A 22,692-nucleotide genomic window follows, 5' to 3' on the forward strand; every position below is an offset into this window, starting at 1 on the left:
TAGAAAAAAATATTAAATGCAAAAGTTATTCGATTTTTAAATTATGATTTTTGACATATATATCATACTAGTGACGTCATCCATCTGGGCGTGATGACGTAATCGACTATTTTTTAAAATGAGAATAGGGGTCGTGTGATAGCTCATTTGAAAGGGTATTCAATTCTCTATTCAGTAATATAAACATTAAGATAATTATTTATACAGGATGTCAAAAAAAAAAATTTTTAATTAAATTAATTGACACAAAAAGAATAATGTATGTAATTTATTTATTTCAAAATATCTTCTACTGCTGTTAGAAAACAGAAATAAAAGTTTATTGCACAAATAATCATTGCTTTTTGCTTAAATTCAATGTTTAAACTGCCAAGAGGCAGATGGGTGGCAGCTTGAACATTGAATTTAAGTGAAAAGTAATGTTTATTTGTTCAATTAACATTTATTTCTGTTTTCTGACAGCAGTAGAATGTATTTTGAAATAAATAAATTACATACATTCTTCTTTTTGTGTCAATTAATTTAATTTAAAAAAATTTTTTTTGACACCCGGTATAAATAATTATCTTATTGTTTATATTACTGAATAGAGAATTGAATAACCTTTCAAATGAGCTAGCACACGTCCCCTATTCTCATTTAAAAAATAGTCGATTACGTCATCACGCTCAGATGGATGACGTCACTAGTATGATATATATGTGAAAAAATCATAATTTAAAAATCGAATAACTTTTGTATTTAACATTTTTTTCTAATTCTGTAAATGAAGCAGTTTACAGGGGGGTCAAAATATAGTGAATAACCCTGTACATTAATTTGTTTATAAGGGTTTCAAGCAAATATGAGCTATAAACATTTATACTTTAATTAACAATAATGATAGAAAAACTTAAAAGGAACAATTTGAGATTACGAAAATGTTCGTAAGTTTATTTTTGACTAAGATACCAATATTTTAATGGCGTGCTATGAGGCGCAAGATCGGCTCACCACGTAAAGTTTCAGGCTTCTCGATGCAAATTATAATTTCTACGTATATATACGATATCTTCATTTTTCATTTTTGAAGATCCTAATCAAATCTTAATAATTCTTATAATTAAATCATCATATTGTACCTCGTATCACCTTTCATTCTATTTACTTTCTCTTCTATTTTTTGTACTAAACGAGAAAAAAAACATTAAAAACCAATATTTCAAAAATATAACTAAAAAGTAAGTTGAAATTATTTATTAATACTATTTTTACAAACATTTTCTTTCATGCATCTGCATCGAGATATGCAGGGAATCTCAGATTTTTTAGATCTGCATAGCAGTTTTTGTGCTTACTGCACATTAGAGCAATTTTTACAGTTCCATGGTGGTACTAACTCTATTCTTGTAGGCAGTAAAACTAAAACTTTTTGGGGCCTCAGAGTCTAATTATCTATATGATATCCATATAAAGTGGATCTAGTTCTTTTGCAGTATCATCAAGGCACGTCAATTGTGTGTATGCCGCCACCGCCACATTATATTGTGAGTCAAATGCTCGTTTTATATGCAATGATAATGCTGAAAAAGAACTCGATCCATTTTTATATGGATATCATCTATTGGCTCATTTGCCTGTGAGCAGATCTTGCGCCTCATAGCGCGCCATTAAAATATCGATATCTTAGTCAAAAATAAACTTGAACATTTTCATAAGCTCAAATTATTCCTTTTGAATATTTCTATCATTATTGTTAATTAAAGTATAAATGTTTATAGTTCATATTTTTTTGAAACCCTTATAAACAAATTAATATACATTTTTTTAAAGAAAATTATAACTGCAAACGGGTATAACTTTAAAACAAATGAAGTTGAAGTAATTTAACACTTTATTTGGAACCTATTAATTAAGCTTTAAAATGAGACCTTCTAAGGCTCATTTGCATGTGTAGAAGCCGAGTTATGATCGATAAAGCTTCGAAAAATACTTATTTTGCAATTTGCATTGTGCACTAATTTTACAATATCTTGAGTTCTAATTGTTGGATTTAAGTTTAGTGACCGTTTTTTCTTCGTTTTTTATTAAGGAAAAAAATTGTATTTGAAATATTTTTTATCTCTTTTAGTTTATGGGCCCAGAGCCTTATAAACAATTAAATTGTTTATAACAATTTTTTGACCACTCAGATCGAAATCCACCCTCGAAATTCGTAATCAGCAGCCAAAATTCCATAAGAAACCGTTGAGTTTGTCCATCAGAATTGAAAAGGACACGGTGCACAGTGTTCAAAATTGGTCAAAACGTGATCGAAACTAAATTTGTTTAAACTGTAAAAGTGATCCGGCTGAAAACTTGGAATATTTGAGGTATTATACCGTATAACGAGTACATTATAACAGGGGTCGTTTTTTTTTAGTTTTCATCCCTTCATTAGGGGGTGAATTACTTAAAAAATATCGTTCTACAGGGTGTTTCATTAAGAATGTCCAATTTGATTTGTAGATTCTAGACCTCAAAATATTAGGATTTAACCCAAATCACTTAAATAAAATGTGGCTCGTTACAGGGTGTTTTATTTAAAAATTTAAAAAATATGTTTGCTCATTGGTTTAAACTATTTGACGTATCCCTTTCATACTTGTCAAAAAGTGTGGGTACTGTACACTCTATAAAATTATGTTAAACAATCGTTTCTGCCTATTACCAGAGGCGTACGACAGGGGACAGTGAATGGTTGAGCCTTCCCAAATTCTACGCTACTGCGGAAATGCCATTTTAGCACAATTTTTCGATTCTACAATAATATCTATGTAAATAACATACACTTCATTCGCAACGATAGTCATCAGTTTTCGAGATATTTGAAGTTAACATGTAACGGCACAGATATTTAATTAATGTATTGTGCCGCTTAATTTTAAACTTCAAGTATCTCTATTACCAATGATTTTATCGTTAAGACTGAAGAGTATATTATTCATTATTAATGATAAAATCATAAGTTTTCGAGATATTTTAAAATTAAGCGACACAATACATTATTCAAAATATCTGTGCCGTTACTTGTTTAAGTTCAACTATCTCGAAAACGAATAATTTTATCGTTAGGTGTGAGGAGTATGTTATTTACATAGCGAGTATTGGAGAATCGAAAAATTGCGATAAAATGGAAATTCCGTCAGTGGAGTAGGAATTGGAAAGGGTCAACCCCTCACTGTCCCCTATCTCATACGCCTCTGGGACTAACTAGAAACGAATATTTAACATAATGTCATAGGGTGTATAGCACCTACACTGTCTGTCAAGTATGAGAAGGATACGTAGAATAGTTTTAAAATACTGAGCATAGTTTTTAAATTTTTAAATAACACACTCTGTAACTCTGTAAGGAGCCATATTTTATTTAAGTGATTTTGGTTAAATCTTAATATTTCGAGGTCTAGAATCTACAACTCAGACATTGGACATTCTTAATGAAACACCCTGTATATATATTTTTAACAGTGTTATGAGTGGTAAGAAATACTCAATACTTTTAGAAAAAAAAACAGTATTATTGGTGCACCCGGTATACAATGACATCTTACCCGTCTAGCAACAATATTATTACGGAGATATTGTTAAAGAATAAGGCTATAACATATTAAATAACTTAAATCGGACAAGATGTTTAAGAAATTCGCGATATCAAAAATGTCCCATTTTACAGGTGGTGCGTTAATTTTGCTGCTTAGTGTATTAATATACACGGCTTATGCGACAGATTATGACGGAAGCTCGAAACAAATAAGAAGCGTTGAAAAACCCTACAACGTATCTGCGAGTAGAGCTAACAATTTTTGATGAATCCGCGCACATTTACATTTACTCCAAATCCCAACATTTTTCCCAATCGCGCCTAAAGAAATATAACTTCAATAAATTGTTAATATAGCTATTTATAAAACTAATTTACAATATATTCTCTATTAAGCAAAAACACTACTTCATAACGCGCGCAGCGCTCGATGCAATGCGCCATGTACTCAGTTGCGCAGTTTTCCGCAGTTTGTGTTATATATTTTTTTATTCCTTACATTGTAATCTTTCATCTAGTGAAGGATTTAACGTGGCACAAGATGGCACAATAAACGTAATACGCTGTCAAACATTAATTTTATCAAAAATTGTATAGGTTTTTAGACAGCTGATTATATCAAAATTATAATCACCTTTCCGTGAAGCTAACTATATCATTTTAATCTTTAAAGTATGTATTTTTATCTCCAATAATTACTTTTACATTAGCTATCCACAGAAATGAAGTAATAATCAAAGTAAAATGCATATTCTGAGGATATAAATTTGATGTATAAAATTATATTGAATTTTGTACTTTTGATCATTAATACATCTGGCCCTAACAAACTTAAAAAATAAATTTTTGCTGAAAAGTTGCATCATGCGTAGTACAAACAAACCCCTTAATTTCGGCATTCTCAGATTTATTTTTTTTTTGGATTTTCGATCACGTTTCCTTCAATTTTGAACACTGTGCGGTGGCCTCTGGCGCCTAGACTATTAAGGTAGCACGTCTTAGGGCCAATTTCTCATATCGAGTTCAACTCCAGTTTAACCTGAACTTCTAGTAAACGTCAGTTTAAAGTCAAAATCGTCTTTCTCAATTCGCACGTTCAACCGATGGTAGTCTAAACTTGAACGATGCTTGAACGGTGGAATTCCGCAGTTTAAAGATTTCAGAACTCAGTTCAGATGATTTCATGGACTACGCATGCGTTGTATTAACACAAACGCTGTCATAATATAAATATATTCTATTTTATTATATTAAGCCTAACGATAAACGATAACATTATTTTTGTTTTTATAATATTTATTTATAATTATTAAAATGACTATTTGACTATAAATACTTCAATTTAACTTTATCCAAAAACAGCATAAAAACGGTAGTTCAAAATGGCGACAGTTTTTTACCTTTTGCCATCTATTGGCATTTCTCGAAAGCTGTAAAACGAGCACTGACATGAACGTGCAATGAGAAATGCATTCCAAACAAAACCGAAGATCACCGGTGATCCTGGTTCAACTGAACCATAGATTACCGAAGGTATGAGAAATCGACCCTAAGCAAGTTGATGAAGAAAATACAAGAATGAATAACTGGAAATGGATTCTAATAATTCAAGCGAACTGACCGACTGACCGTACGTTCATGAGATTTATCGTCACGAAGGCGATAACGATGAAACTAAGCGCCAATGCTGCGTAACTCGTTTCATTATTAGATTTCAATATTTTTAGCAAATTTTCTTCAAAGTTGGAACACGCTTTTCTCGATTATTACTGGACACAGAAAGGTGAAAAAAAATCAACGATTACAGAAAAAAAAACTCTTTCAAGTGATGGGAGTAAAAAGTTTGGTTATAATAGAACGTTAAACATTATAATCTAATTTTTCAACAGAATTTTCAAAAAAATAAAAAAAGTAAAACCATCATTTTAAAGGCAACATAATTTCGAACAACGTGTCCAAATTTCGAGACATTCTGTCGGTAAATAACAGAGAAAACACTATCCCTAGGTTTTGGTGCACCGATAAAACAGCCTTAGGCTAAGGCTCCACGGGCGAGAAATTCACGCTAGCAGTAGCCGTAAAACGAACTTAAGGTTCCACGGAACGGAATAGGAATAGCCGAACTGAACCGACTACGCACAAGTCCTGTAGTCGGTACAGTTCGGCTATTCCTATTCCGTTCTGCGGAACCTTAAGTTCGTTTTGCGGCTACTGCTAGCGTCAATTTCCAGCCCGTGGAGCCGTAGCCTCAAGGTAGCACGCCTTAGATGGATAAGGATTGGCTGTGAGTTTCGACGGTAGCGCTATCTCGCGGTTTGAAACTTATACTTTTCTGATAAAATTTATGTATGTGAAATATACAAAACGAGAAAAATAGATACTTATCTAGAAAGACACAAATTATGAACTGAAATATTATTGTAACCTGATTACTAAACGAATACACAGAATTAATAGTAAAATTAATTATGTTTTTTTATTTTATTCATTATAATTTTAATATTTAATATATAAGTTCGTGAGACTGGATGACTGCTTACGCAAGAGACCATTGAGAAAACCTCTGTTTATTTTTGTGTGCTTACTGCTTTGATTATTAAAATTTGCAATTTGTATGAATTGTAATTTGTTTGAATTCTATCAAAATGGATATTAAACATTATACTGGATTCAGTCTTATTTCCCATGATATCCAATTTCAATCAGCAACACCAAAAAAGAAAAGGATTTAGTTGATACAGGACATGTACGCAATGTTTCCGAATATAATAACTGCATCCAGTACTGTTATATTCAATATTTTTACATGAATCAATACAACAGCTGCAATATCTTGTTTTCTTTTTTGAAAAATCCATATTACCCGCCATTTCAGTTTGTGAAGTTTATCAAATGCACAAAACAAAACTGCCAACTGCCACTAACACAGCGTTGCCACATTTTATTTAGAAAATCTACTGTAAGTTTAGCTTACTAAAATCTACTTATCAAAAACTAAAATATACTATAAAACTTTATTAATATATTTGTATATAATTTATGACTTTTTATAATAAAAATAACAGCTGACTAACTAGAAATTTTTTTTATTTAGCTTATGCCTCGACAACTAATGGGCATTGGCATGGTGATGGTACAGTGGATTTTACCAATTAGGTAGCTAGTGTTAAGTCGACTTTACATTACATGATTTATCATGTGATTTGTCATATGATTTGGTCATGGAGTAAAATTTACATGTTTACACTGTGTGATTTGTCATATGATTTTGCCATAAGCATTGTGTTTTATCATAAGCATTGTCATGCGGCTCGTCATGGGCAAAATCATATGATAAATCACGTGATAAATGTGTGTGTGTTTATGTTTTATTGGCACTGGTTTCATGTAGTGTAAAGTAGACTTTATGTGTAGTGTGTGTGTTGAGTAAGTGTCTTGTTACTTTGGAAAGTCGATGTCATTGTCTTTGCAGAGACGCTAATTGTATCCGAACGTCTGCGGTCCCTCCGGTGGGTACCGATCCCCCAAGGATAGAAACTATTTTCATTTATTAATTTATAATAAACGAAAAATTCTCTACCCTGGTGAAATTCAAACTCACGACCATTCGGACCTTTCGATCCAAAAGTAGGCGCTCTTACTACTGAGCCACAGAGGGAGTTTAACTAGAAATTAATATGACTGTTTGTAAACAAAAATCAAACTTTTTTATATTTTAACTGGGGAACAAAATGACCAACTATAATTAATTTTTATCAGTTTCATATTTAATATTTATATATAATATTTTGTCATCCACTGATTTTAACATCTGCATATCTGGATCACATTCTTCAAACAATTATTTCGCATTTTACATTAGAAACACGCAAACACAACATTTGTTGTTTTGCAAAGTTACATATATTATAATTAGGCCCGGTCTTTTCACCTCCGAATAAATATTTATTAGGAAGTTTATCCGGCAGATTACATGTAAATATGTCAAATAACCTCCGAATAACTTTTATTCGGAGGTGAAAAGACCGGGCCTTAGATATTTTAGTTTTCCATCGTTAGCTTCTAACAGGCTCACCGACCACCGAATACCAGAACTCTTCAATAACACCTGAAATAGGTACTGATTGCACTGCTACTTGAAATCTGCAAGTTTGTTACACCAGAATCCAGTTTCATTTCTGTTTAATATTCATCATCTACGTCCTGGGGCTAGATTCCGTGCACTGTAGATATCTACACTTCGCTTTCTATCGATGTCAATTGTCGTGAAATTATTTGAATTTTTATTTTTAATTGAATTATTTTCTAGTTTTGCTAGTTGATGCTGAAGTGACACTTGTAAAACAAGAAAATATTTGAATTAAAACTAAAAATTCAAATATATTGACATTGATAGAAAGCGGTCGGCGGATTGTACACAGAATCCCACCCCTGAATCTTATTTTCGGTAATGACATTGGGAAATTGTAACAAAATGTCTAAAAATTAATTTAGAAATGGGGTAAATACTATTAAAAAGCAAATTTTATTTTAGTCATAAGAAAATGTTGAAATATACCAAAAATCTACTAAAAAATATTGCCTACTATTAGAATTTTTTAAAAAATATCAAAAAACTACCAAAAAAGTAGAAATCTACTAAATGTGGCAACGTTGCACTAACAGCTGTGGCGAAAACCGTCAAATCCCCTCTCCTCTACCCATGGCGCGCCATTTAAATTTATCAGATAAATGCACAAAACTGCCACTAACAGCGCTGGAGAAAGCTGTCAAATCCCCTCTACCCATCGGCTCATGGCCAATAGGGCATGTAATCAGGTGGAAGAAAGATGCCATAGTTAGAAATGTTTTTGGCCGAAGAGGGCCGATAGGACAACGAGCAAGAGGAAAACCGAGACATCGGTACCAAGACAACATAGAAACTGATTTAAAATATATTGGAATTAGAGCATGGAGAAGAGTTACCAGAGACAGGGGCCAATGTAAGATTGTTCTGAAGAAGGCTTTGGCTTATAAAGAGCTGTAACGCCACTGATGATAATGATGAAGTTTTATATCTATGGAAAAATTTTCAGTGATCTATAAATAGAACGCTGCCCTATAATGGGTTAATTTGTTTTAACTGAAACTGTAAGATTTGTGAGCAATGTAATTCATATACTTAGCAACAACATTTTTGTTTACTATTTTGTTTTTAGTAGTATTTTGTATTTTGACAACGAAACCGGATTTGGGCTTCGAAACGTTAATAAAATCATTTTTTTGGTAAAATTGTGGCTTATTCCCATTAAAAATAGTTGATAGGTACGATATAAATAAATTTCATAATTTATAAACTATTTTTAATGGAAAATAAGCCACAATTTTACCAAAAAAATGATTTTATTAACGTTGCGAAGCCCAAATCGGGTTTCGTTGTCAAAATACAAAATACTACTGATATTTTTTTGACAACGAAACCCGATTTGGGCTTCGAAACGTTAATAAAATCATTTTTTTGATAAAATTGTGGTTTATTTCCCATTAAAAATAGTTTATTATAAAAATGCCACAAGGAAATAGCTTCAGAACAGCATTCATAATTTATAGCAAATATCCCATCAATCTCTAACGATAATTTCTGGCTTTTCAAAACGTATTTTTAACGATTTCAAAGATTTTTAAAAGCACTGGTAATCCACTTGTCTCACGAACTAAACAATCAAACAATAAAATAGCAAAACTCATTCAAAAGCATTAACAAACAATACCAAGTTTAACAAACATTCATGTCATTTTTAATTAAAGTCAGTATCATTTCATACCCACACAATTTTATTACAAGACTCAATTTAATGAGAACTATTAGAAACATTTAATTACATTGTATGTATTATTCGGAGAATATAAAGAATTTTGAATTTTTACGTTCTTCTTTGGAAACCAGCAACCATGCCGTAAAATTTGTTTGTTTTATTAATAATATATTTTAATACAGTATAATGGATTACGTAATTGCGTCATTGACATTGGGTATTAGATAATTGTTTGGATTAGTTTCGAATTTTTTATCGCAGAGAACATTATTAGACTGGGTAAATTGGATTCACGTTAACAAAACGTGTTAGATAAATGGGTTTGGAGAGAATTTTCGTAGAAATAACACATTAGGAGGAAAAATAATGTTGTAGAACTAATTAAGATGCCTCAACTCAGCAGATGTAGGTAGCGACAATAGCCTAGTATTATGTAAAATAGGAATCATTATAAAATATTTCATACCTAAGAGGGCAGCACCAACACAAACAAAAATTAAAGTCGAAGGACTACATACGGAATCCACGGAATACTTATACAGGAAAAGAATATCAGAGAAGATTACTGAGAATGGAATATTAGAAAACGATAACATCGATCAAAGCTGGCAAAAACTCAAAGATAATATAATCAACGCTGCAACAGAATCACTTGGAGAGAGAAATGTAACGAATACTCACATATTAAAGAAGAAAACCCCGTGGTTTAGAGAGGAAGTTGAGATAAAATGCGAAGAAAAGAAGAAAGCCTTTTTACAATACAGAACAAAACAAACACAACAGGCATACAACCACTACAAACGAATCAGAAACGAAACGAATACTTTAGTGAGGCAAATAAAAAGGGAGCACTGGCAGAGTTTCTCAAAACAGATGGAACACGACTTCTACAGAACACAAAAAGAAGTATGGAGAATGATCAGAGGGCAAAGAAAGGAGATGAACGAATTAATAAAAGCGAAACACACTCAGAAGGAAACATGGGCAGACTACTTCCGATCTCTATTTGCTAAAGGCGACGATAATGAACCACCAACACCTGAAGTTACGACAAACGAAGAAATAAACATCGAGGAGGGAGAGGTAAATGAAGCATTAAGAAAATTAAAAAATAGAAAATCTCCAGGAGAGGACAGAATATCGAACGAACTCCTAAAGTACGGAGGACAAGATCTAACTAAACAACTATTAAAACTAATACAAAAAATAATAGAACAAAACAGAATACCACAAGAATGGAGATCAAGCATCCTAATACCTCTCTTCAAAAAAGGACACAAATCAGACTCGGAGAATTACAGAGGGATTAACTTATTAAACAGAACATTAAAATTAACAACAAAAGTGATAACAAACAAATTGAATGAAATTATAACATTACCAGAAGAACAACAAGGTTTTAGGTCGGGAAGGTCATGCACTGACGCTTTATTTATAATGACGCAAGTTCAAGAGAAATCGTTGGAATACAACAAACCGGCATATTTATGTTTCGTAGACCTTAAGAAAGCATTTGAGGTGGTCACATTAAAGGACGTTCTCCACTTGTTATACTCGAGAGAGGTACCTCTGGGAATAATTAAAACGATAGAAAACATCTACCAGAACAACACAATAAAAGTAAAAGTGGAAGATGAACTAACTGACCCAATTGAAGCCGGCAATGGGATAAGATTCCTTGAGTCCTTTATTGTTCAACCTGATCATGCACGAAATAATAAAATAGGGCAGTCAATGAGGGTATGTGGCTCCGAATTCCATCCTACAATATGGATTTACGTGATATTGTCACAGTAAGTAGGGAATAGCCCAAGAAACAAAGTCTACCCTATGCCGATGTGTGCTTTTGTCTTGGGGGAGGTTCCCACCCCTTCTCGGGGGTGGACATTTTTTTGCTTAAATAACTACGGAAGTTGCTAGAGAACCTAATACTAAGCAAAAACTGTTCTATAATTTTTTTTCGAAAACTCAATACTTTTTGAGTTATTCCTAGTTGAAAATTGGCCATTTTCGTTGAAACATAACACCTTTTCAAACGGTTTTTTGCGAATACCTTAAAAACTATGCATCTAACTAAAAAAACCATATAACACATTTTTGTAGCTTATAAAATAACAAAGAGATTCATTCCTTTATGAATCTTCTAGTTGTAACACAAAAAGAGATATGGTAAGTGAAAAACTTGTTTTCTTGGTGCATGCTCAAATCAGTGTATTTAACTTGAAATAACAGAGAAACGGTCGACTTTAGGTGTATAATGCTACCAATAACTTTTGTTGTACTTGAAAAGACCTTTAAAATAAGCAATATTAAATGTTGATTACATTCAAACTATGCGAGATAAACTGTAAAAAATTTGATAACTAACGTATTTTAAGAAAAAAGTGAGAAGTATATTTAACCCCTCATCCACAGGAATTTAAATGCATCGTTTTCCTTCTAAAATACATTTTACTATAGTGTTCTTTTTATGTTCAAAAAGTTGGGCGGGTTTAAAATGAATGGTTTTTGAAAAAAATAAGATCAAATTATTGAGCGCATTTTTAAATTTTCTTAAAAATCTTCCTATTTCTCCATGGAACTCGAAAATGATAAGAGATGCCAAAAAAAAAGATGCCATACAAAAATGTAGGTTTCTTCTAGATAAACATTTTGATTTTATTTTTTATAACAGTGTCTCTTATCATTTTCAAGTTACATGGAGAAAAAGGAAGATTTTTAAGAAAATTTAAATATGCGCTCTATAATTTGATCTTATTTTTTTCAAAAACCATTCATTTAAACCCGCTCAACTTTTTGAACATAAAAATAACACTGTAGTAAAATGTATTGTAGAAGGAAAACGAAGCATTTAAATTCTTGTGGATGAGGGGCTAAATGTACTTCTCAATTTTTTTCTTAAAATTCGTTAGTCATCAATTTTTTGAAGCATATCTCGCTTAGTTTGAATGTAATCGATATTTAATATTGCTTATTTGAAAGGACTTTTCAAGCACAATAAAAGGTATTGGTGGCACTATACACCTAAAATCAAGAAATCAAGTTTTTTCACTTACCATATCTCTTTTTGTGTTATAACTAGAAGATTCAGGAAGGAATGAATCTCTTTGTTATTTTATAAGCTACAAAAATGTTTTATATAATTTTTTTAGTTAGATGCATAGTTTTTAAGGTATTCGCAAAAAACCGTTTGAAAAGGTGTTCTATTTCAATTAAAATTGCCAATTTTCAACCACGAATAACTAAAGAAGTAGTGATTTTTTGAAAAAAAATTATAGAACAGTTTTTGCTTAGAATTAGGTTCTCTAGCAACTTCCGTAGTTGTTTAACCAAAAAATTTTCCACCCCCCGAGAAGGGGTGGGAACCGCCCCCAAGACAAAAGCACACATCGGCATAGAGTAGACTTTGAATAAGGAGATATTTTCAGGCTATTCCTAAAATTTCATTAAAATCCATGCCGTAGGATAGAATTCGGAGGTAATAACCTGTTCTTGCTCTCATTGACTGCCCTAAAAAAAGTAAGAACTAAAAAAGGATACCAAATGGGAGAAAAACAACTTAAAATAATCTGCTATGCGGACGATCCAATACTAATCTCTCAAAGTGAAGATGATTTACAACGTATGCTGCACCAATTCAACATAATCGCCAGAAAATTTAACATGTTAATTTCCTCAAAAAAAGACAAAATGCATGGTTATAACAGCAGATCCAATAAGATGTAAATTGGAGCTGGAAGGTCAGCTAATAGAACAAGTGATGTAGTTTAAATACCTAGGCATCACACTATCTAGCTACGGAAGGCTCGAAACAGAAGTGGAAGATCAAGTGAATAGAGCAAACAGAGAAGCAGGTTGCCTGAATGACACAATATGGAGAAATACAAATATCGGAAAAAAATGAAAGGCAGAATTTACAAAACAGTCATCAGACCAATAATGACATACGCGACAGAAACACGACCCGACACAGAGAGGACAAAAAGATTGCTCGAAACAGCGGAGATGAAAACCCTTCGAAAAATCGATGGTAAGACTCTATGGGTCAGAGCTAGAAGTACAGATATACGACGGAGATGCAAGGTGGATAACATTAATAACTGGGTAAGAAACAGAAGAATAGAATGGAATGACTACATAAGCCGAATGACAACAAATAGGGTAGTCAGGACAGCGAGAGACGGTTCCCCAATAGGAAGACGATCAGTGGGAAGACCACGAAAACGATGGAACGACAACTTACTAGAGGCACATTGAAAAAACAGACAGTCATGTCTATACAAAAAGAAGAAGAAGAACTAATTATGGAATTTCAGTGATTAGATCTTGAAGTGATTTTTGCGATATAGGTTCTTCTCTCTTTTCTGAATGGACAATTGTTTTCCTAAGTTCTGAGCTACTTTTTCGGCAATTTTCTGTATTATAATAGGTATATCGGTATAAGCTTTTCTTACTGTTACCTTGTAGTCCTTCCCTACATAAATGAAAGTAAGGACTGCAAGGTAATAATCGTGTGCTGAACATCGACGTAAAACACCGAAACTAAACCAAAATATCGGAGAGGACCACAAAAAGAGTGGTGGATGTTCAAAGACGACAAAGAAGCTCTATTCGGGGCAAGAATAGTAGAAACAAAGTGTTGGAACATGAAAGGAATTCCTAATACAATTTGGAGGAAAATGGCCAGTATCATCAGAGACACTGCTATTGAAATACTTGAAAAAACGTCAGGAAAGAAGTTTCAAAATATATAGACCTGGTGGTGGTCAAACGAAGTTCAAGAAAAAGTAAAAGAGAAGAGGAAATTATATAAACCGTCTAAACAAGAGAAAATAGGTCTGACACCCATCTTCAAAACCATGCAGTCGCCAAAAAGGAAGCGAAAGAAGCAGTAGTAAAAGCTAAAGGAGAAACGTATACAAATGTATAAATATGGTAAACTTGATACCAGGGAAGGAGAAACAAAGATATATAAAATAGCCAAACAGACTAAGAAATATCCGAGATAAAAATAATAAAATACGAATGCACGAAAAGATGTCAAAAAGAGATGGAAAAAGTACTTTTGGTAGTTTGTTAAATGAAGAATTCGACAGAAACTCAGTTGAGTTAACGAAGTTAGTATGGTTTGTTCAACAGTAAATGGTTTGAATTCAATTAGTGCGGTCGTAAATATTATTAAATTTATCTGACCTGGCCCATTGTTAAGACCCACCCGGAGCGATAAGCCACCGAGGTAGACAGAGTTGGTATTTTGCAATTAACACTGACTAGACGGTACTCCCATAATAAAGCCTAAAATAAATTTTACCTGAAACCGGGCCTTTTATACTATTATCGGTTAATCCGGGCTGTTTATAGTGGTAACTAATTGAACTTAACCATTTACTGTTTAACATACCTTAACAGTAATGATAACCAACATAACAAACAAGGAAGGGCTACGAGCACTTCCAAAAATAAAGGAATCAGATGATATTCCTGGGGAAGCAATAGAAAAGACAGCTACAAGTTGGCTAAGATGTTAATTTAATAGAATTATGGAGGTTGGACAAATGTCAGATGAATGGAGAAGCAATATTGGAAGAGAGTAATTGGTAGACGGATAGTGAAGAAACCGAACTATCAGATAATCAGTTTGGCTTTATGCAAAGCAGATCAACAACAGTTGCATCATCATTCTTTTTGCCTTATCCCTATGCGGGGTCGGCTTCCCTAATTGCATTTCTCCACACAATTCTGTCTTGGATCATATCAATGTTATTCCCCTTTACCAACCAACAGAACAACATCAGATGCATTTTCATTATAACTGTGATTGGAAAGCAGTTTTCTTTAATCATTACTTAAAAATTATTATTGTCTCTAAAGACTGTTAAACATTTTAAAATGTTGAGTTTATATAGGTGTGCGAGTACATCTCGTATTTCTGCCGTATTACAAATCTTATATTTATTTCCTTACAAATGTCAGATGAATGGAGAAGCAATATTGGAAGAGAGTAATTGGTAGACGGATAGTGAAGAAACCGAACTATCAGATAATCAGTTTGGCTTTATGCAAAGCAGATCAACAACAGATGCATCATCATTCTCTTTGCCTTATCCCTATGCGGGGTCGGCTTCCCTAATTGCATTTCTCCACACAATTATGTCTTGGATCATATCAATGTTATTCCCCTTTACCAACCAACAGAACAACATCAGATGCATTTTCATTATAACTCTGATTGGAAAGCAGTTTTCTTTAATCATTACTTAAAAATTATTATTGTCTCTAAAGACTGTTAAACATTTTAAAATGTTGAGTTTATATAGGTGTGCGAGTACATCTCGTATTTCTGCCGTATTACAAATCTTATATTTATTTCCTTCGTTAGATCTTGAGAATTGAAGCCGGATTCAAATTAAAATAATAAAAAAATGCGTATAGTAAAAAAAAGATGTATTGAGTGTTCATTTGTATTTTTAAATGCCCATCAAATATAGTAATTTGTTGTGATTTCAACGGTAACAAAATAACAAACAACATGACAAACAAATTACTATAATTTTCTTACCGTTTTCCGTTCTTTTTCAGATTAGCCGTCAATAATGCGGCCTACCTAACCGTCCTGGGCATTAAAGACCCCATCCACAAACAAAAAATTGCCTTGAAGGCTATGGATGTTGTCCTTTTCGGACCACCGAAAGGTATGATCAACGTTTATTGATAATGTGTTCATTAGTGTGTATGTTATGATTTAGGCTAACTTATTATGTTGTTTAAATACCATGAAAAATATATACCTACATACATTACGAGGTTCGCTCATAAATTTTTTGCATGTATAAAAAGTATATGAATATATAAATTCATATACTTTTTTTGGGATTTCTAAAATAAAAAGTAGGTACTGTGCCAAAATTGTTTTGAAAATTTGCATGAGCATTTATCATAAAAAGAAGTATAGGCAAAACAATTTTCATAAAAAAATATTAAAAATTAAACGATTTATGCGCCATCAACTGGCACCGTGAAAATAAAAACATAGCTCCACTGCTGCAGTAATTGGGACCAATAGAGATTCTGAAACATAAAATAAAATTTTAAAGTTATTATTGAAATATCAGTTACTTCCTATACCATCAACTAGGGGTTTTTTGATCGGATAAAAAATGTCAATTTGGCGGTTTTTGAAACTGAAAATACTTTAGCTAATTTAAAAAAAAATTTCAACAATTCATTTTTCCAAATTTTAATATTTTTAAAAAATTCTAGTTGATGGTATAGGAAATAACTTATTTTTCAATAATCACTTTTAGTCCAGAAAGCCACTGCACATCCGCTAGGAAAAATATTCTGATTCGGATTTTTTGCACAATCTTACTCAAAAAGGACCCCTTTTAACAAATTTGCATGTTGCCAGGACCAAAAGTGGGTCAAAAATTTTAAACGTTTTGTTTTTTTTTTGTTTTTTTCCTAAAATAATTTTTTTTGCATGGAACAAAGTTTTTATAGGTTTTTTGGATATCATTCCAAACAGAAAAGGTCTTTAGTGACATTTCTCTAAAGTTGATAGTTTTTGACATATAAGCGATTAAAAATTGAAAAATTGCGAAATTGGCCATTTTTAACCCTCAAAAACTATGTGAAAAACTGAAAATTTGAATGTTGCCAAGGTAGGTAGATATTCTTTAAACATCGATTGATGAAATCCCAAAGAGTTTTTTGCAATACAATATTCAAAACTCCTTTGTTTTTTAGCTAATCAAGCGTACGAGACACTATTTTCCACCGACAGTATGGAGCAAATGAAAGGAATACATTCGTTATTTCGTAAACCGGCGACTTTAAGGAAAAATCCCGAAACAGGTCGAATTTTATTTTTGAATTATGATATTGTGGCATATATGGTATACTAGTGACGTCATCCATCTGGGTGTGATGACGTAATCAATGATTTTTTAAATGAGAATAGGGGTCGTGTGCTAGCTCATTTGAAAGGTTCTTCAATTCTCTATTCAGTAATATAAACATTTATATAATTATTTATACAGGGTGTCCTTCTACTTCATTTTTTGGACACCCTGTATAAATAATTATGTAAATGTTTACATTACTGAATAGATACTTGAAGAACCTTTCAAATGAGCTACCACACGACCCCTATTCTCATTTAAAAAATCATCGATTACGTCATCACGCCCAGACGGATGACGTCACTAGTATACCATATATGCCACAATATCATAACTTAAAAATAAAAATCGACCTGTTTCGGGTTTTTTCTTTAAAGTCGCCGGTTTACGAAATAACGAATTAATTCCTTTCATTTGCACCATACTGTATACACATGCAACGGTGGAAAATAGTGTCGCGCACGCGTGATTAGAAATTAAAAAACAAAGGAGTTTTGAACACTGTATTGCAAAAAACTCTTCGGGATTTCATCAATCCATGTTTAAAGAATATCTACCTACTTTGGCAACATTCAAATTTTAAGTTTTTCACATAGTTCTTGAAGGTTAAAAATGGCCGATTTCTCAATTTTTCAATTTTTAATCGCTTATGTCAAAAACAGTAAGAATAAATAAGAAAATAATGCTTCATTTTACTCAAATTTGTTGTCATTGGGCAATAGCCACACGAGCCCTGCGGGCTCTCGTGTCTATTGCCAGACAACAAATTTTCGAAAAACTGTCGCATTATTTTCAATTTATTCTCACTCTCTTGTGATATTATACCCGACAATTGTTTTACATATACTTCTTTTTATAATAAATGCTCATGCAAATTTTCAAAACAATTGGTAAGTACAGTACTTTTTATTTTAGAAATTCCCAAAGAAAGTATATGAATTTCGTACTTTTACACGGGGATAGCCCCTTAAAAAGCTTTTTAGTCCTTTGAAATGTTACATTTTTTATGCCTTAGCGGCCTTAGCATTTTTCGGAGAACTCTGATTTTATTTTTATATGTGTGTGGGGGGGGGGTAAGTGTAAGCTTAAGGTGGCTTAAGTTTAAGTTTCTGGGGTCGCCACCTTTGTCCTCCAGCCACCATCTTGGAAAATAGGGTGCAAAGGACAAATGTAGAAACAAGTCTGAGATTTTGCTTGTCTGCGCAGATGAACGAATGAAATAGCATTCGAGGGAACAACGATGCACTTTTTTATATTCTAGACCTCAACTTGTGGATTTGTCTTGTTGGTTAAACAAATCTTCTGGTATTAATTAAAAAAAAAAAGATGGATTTCCTTTGTAGTTTTTGTTTAAATCTTTTTCCTTCTCTTCTTCTGTTGTGTAGTGTTTCTACATCTTGCTAATAAGATCCACTCTGGATAAAGCAACCGTCAAAGCAGGAGCATGGGGAGGTTGTCTATAAGGAATAGTTCTGTCACCTCTAGTTTGGGCAACCTTCGTAGATGATCTCAAAAATCTGTCCAGAAAAGACTTTTACTGTCTAGGACATTGTGTATTATGACATAAATACAACTCCTGCAGTGGTGTTGGAAGTCTTACTGAATCTGCCACCACTTCATATCTTTATACAGAGCATCTGTCATGCACAAATTATTACATAGTCAGCATCACATAAGCCAGGCGCATAGGGCTGACAATAGTCAGTAAGTCTATCTAAGGATGTCACAATTTCTCAGGGAGAAATGACATCAATCCTTCACAATTGTCATCTTCACAGATACCCAGGCAGCGCTTAAGTATGAGTTAATTCTAAGCTAGTATGAGATTTTGTGGGTGCCTTAAATAAATTATAAGACCTTAGCAAGGTTCTGAGGCTTCACATTGTTTCTAGATCGAAACAGAAGTAGATGATCAGGTGAATAAAGCAAACAGGTAGCCTGAATGGGGAAATAAAAAATCGGAAAATAAGTGAAAGGCAGAACTTACAAAACAGTCATTAGACCAATAATGACATACGCGGCAGAAACACGACCTGATACAGAAAGAACAAAAAGAATGCTAGGCTAGAAATAGTAGGCAGAGATGAAAACACTTCGAAAAATCGATGGTAAGACACTATGAGATAGAGCTAGAAGTGCAGTCACTTGCTGCCATACTGTCAATATGTGAACGAGTTCAACCATAGCTCAGATGTTACCTGGTAGGCTATTGATTATATTCAAAATAAGATAGCTAAAAGGAACTACAACGTTAACGGGGTTTTATTATTTCATATGGTCAATGAATCTCTATATATGAAAAAACCGCGGAGTGCTACCATTTAAAGGGGTGCGTTTTTGAGAAATGGGTGAATTAGTCCCTGGGCACAGGTTACATTAGGGTGAGTTCTATGCACTTTTGGTACAAACATATCTACATAAAAATTGTTCCTGGTTAAATTTCCTATCTAAATATCACTTTTTAAAGTCAATGATACTTTTTTTTTACAAAAATATCTTCAAAAGAAAAAGCACAAAGAAACCCAAAAAAAAGAAATTTTGTTTTCTGTCCCATAACTTTTGTCCACGAGGATATAGATATAGACATTGCTTTACAGAAAAGAAGCCTATATATTTCTTCTTTAAAATGTTGTTTAGTAGAGGTAATTAGGATTTATAGTTTTCGAAATATGATTTTTCAAAGTTCGCCACTCACAGCAATTTTTTTAAGACTAACATTAGTCTTAGAAAACATAACTTTAGTTAAAATTATTTAAACGTTGTCATTTAAAAATTTTTTAAAATCAAAGTCCATCTCTTCGTTATCATTAGCTTCAATATGTTCCTCTGACACCTCAGTTATCTTAGAGTTCCCACAATTAGTACCATTGCACATGCACCCTTTGCAGAATATTGAACAACTAATTCCTATCTTCCTACAACCGCAGTTTTTTGTACATCCTTTGGTACATTTACATGCTATTTTTTCAAGCAAAGCTTGTAGTGCAAGAGCTTTTACAGTAAATATTTGAATTAATCCATATTTTGAAGTTTGCCCGGCAGAGTCAATTGGATCCAAGATCCAAAGTGTTACCTATAAAAAATAAGATTCAATCATAACACACAATCACATAAAAAAGTTATAATGAGGAATTTAAAAAATAATCCTAAAATCAAAAATCGTTGCAAGTACTTATTACATTTTGAAAAAGCATATCTTATTCAAAAATAATCCTAGAATTTTTTATAACACACCATTTTAAAGTAAACAGAATAAGCTTTCTTTTTATTATATAATATATACCTAAATGTAGAAGAAAAAAAAGTTATAATGGGAAATTTAAAAAATAATCGTAAAAAATATAAAAACTCGTTAAAAGTATAAAGTCTTGAAAAAGATAACCACTTTAAAAGAAGTCGTACAACTTTATACAGTAGAACATTTTAAAGGTAATTGATTTCTATTCCTCTTACATGTACCATTGCATATGCCTAAAGTTACGTAGAAAAAGTTACAGAACAATATTTGCGAAATAACAAGGAAAATTACCCAAAATTGCTGTGAGTGGCGAACTTTGAAAAATCATATTTCGAAAACTGTAAATCCTAATGACCTCTACCAAACATCATTTTAAAGACAAAATATGTAAGTTTTTTTTCTGTGAAGCAATGTCTATACCTATATCCCCGTGGACAAAAGTTATGGGACAAAAAACAAAATGTCTTTCTTTTGGGTTTCTTTGTGCTTTTTCTTTTGAATATATTTTTGTAAAAAAAAGTATCTTTGACTTTAAAAAGTTATATTTAGATCGGAAATTTAACCAGGAACAATTTTTATATAGACATGTTTGTACCAAAAGTGCATAGAACTCACCCTAATGTAACCTATGCCCAGGGACTAATTCACCCATTTCTCAAAAACGCACCCCTTTAAATGGTAGCACTCCGCGGTTTTTTTATATATAGAGATTCATTGACCATATGAAATAATAAAATCCCGTTAACGTTGTAGTTCCTTTCTATAGTACATAAATCAATAGCCTATGGAGCCTATTAACGAAATATTTCTAACATCCATGCTTAAGTTAGCATTTTTAACCGATGTTTCCTTGACGGATCACTTGGTAAAGGGCTATGACCCACATATTTTTGTAAAAATATATCTTGGTGGTTAGCATGTAAATTTCACGTAAGCACTGATGATGATTAGTCAACCAATCGAAAACTAGTTCTGTGATGTAGCCCTTTTTAGTGATTTTAAATATATACCTTTTATAAAGGATTTTATTGTTTTTTGTTTAAAAAAAATTATTTTTCCCTAACTATAATGAAAATCAAGAAGAAACCCTGCGGCAATTAATCACAAATAGGTGGCTGATTTTTTGGTATATGTTTCATTTCAGGGCAATTGCCCATTTTTTAATTACAGAGTGTTATATTTTAAAAAACCCCCTTTTATATCATATGAACCGCTTATGCTAGAGTAAAAAAACTTTCAGCGATTACCCATGTGCAAGCATTATTTACAAATTTGTATAATACACCCCCATATTTTCCCCGGAACCACCCCAATAAAAAGGAGAATTAATAAAGAAAATAATAAAAAAATTATTTTGGGCCACCCCTGTGGCTTTATGGTGCAAAGAAAGTAAAATACGAATAAGTCATAATGTGTAGCAGACAGTCTGTTCTTTTATTTTCCATAAGTACGTTATCAATAAAATAAATAGGTGACGAAAAAAAAACAAAAACTGGAGCCCGCCAAAGCATTTCTGAGGTTTACGGCGCCAGTGTGCCGTAACGGTTGCTTATACGAAAGAAATGCATAGGATCTTATTTGTAGAGCAAATAGTGATCTTTCTTCTTCTTCTTCTTCTTCTTGTGCCACTCCTATCGGAGATTGGAAATCATCAAGGCTACCCTGACTTTGTTTACAGCTGACCTAAAAAGTTCATTAGTGGTGCAGCCAAACCACTCTCTCAAATTCCGCATCCACGACATTCTTCTACGGCCTGGATTCCGTTTTCCTTCTATTTTTCCTTGCATTATATTTTGAAGTAATGCGTATTTATGACCTCTCATCAGGTGACCCAAATACTCGAGTTTTCTTCGTTTTATCGTTAATAAAATTTCTGGGTCTCTTCCTATTCTTCGTATTACTTCAAGATTTGTGATTCTTTCAACCCAACTTATCTTCAGCATTCGACGGTAGCACCACATCTCGAAACTTTCAATATTTTTTATGTTGTTCTGTTTGAGAGTCCAGGCCTCTACACCGTATAATAGCGTGTTAAATACGTAGCCACTTAGCATTCTTAATCGTAGAGGGATGCTTATATCTCTGTTGCAGAAGAATTTTCTCATCTTTATGAAGGTGGCCCTGGCAATTTCGATACGTCTTTTTATTTCATTGTTTTGGTCTCCAGTTTCGTTTATTAAAGTTCGTGATCTTTAA

The 22,692-nt window shown here is 32.7% G+C and overlaps 1 protein-coding gene across 3 annotated transcripts in view; it reads left to right on the forward strand.

Moving 5' to 3' along the window:
• The window catches only part of LOC126887968 (stromal interaction molecule homolog), a 149,322-nt gene that overhangs the window by 47,607 nt on the left and 79,023 nt on the right, over window positions 1-22,692 (forward strand). For all 3 annotated transcript variants that reach the window (XM_050655927.1, XM_050655929.1, XM_050655928.1), the window contains one exon: window positions 15,937-16,049. In XM_050655927.1, coding sequence (XP_050511884.1) covers window positions 15,937-16,049 — 113 coding nt within the window. The remainder of the gene's footprint in view (window positions 1-15,936; window positions 16,050-22,692) is intronic.

The sequence above is a fragment of the Diabrotica virgifera genome, chromosome 7, assembly GCF_917563875.1.
Source record: "Diabrotica virgifera virgifera chromosome 7, PGI_DIABVI_V3a".
NCBI classification, from domain to species: domain Eukaryota; kingdom Metazoa; phylum Arthropoda; class Insecta; order Coleoptera; family Chrysomelidae; genus Diabrotica; species Diabrotica virgifera.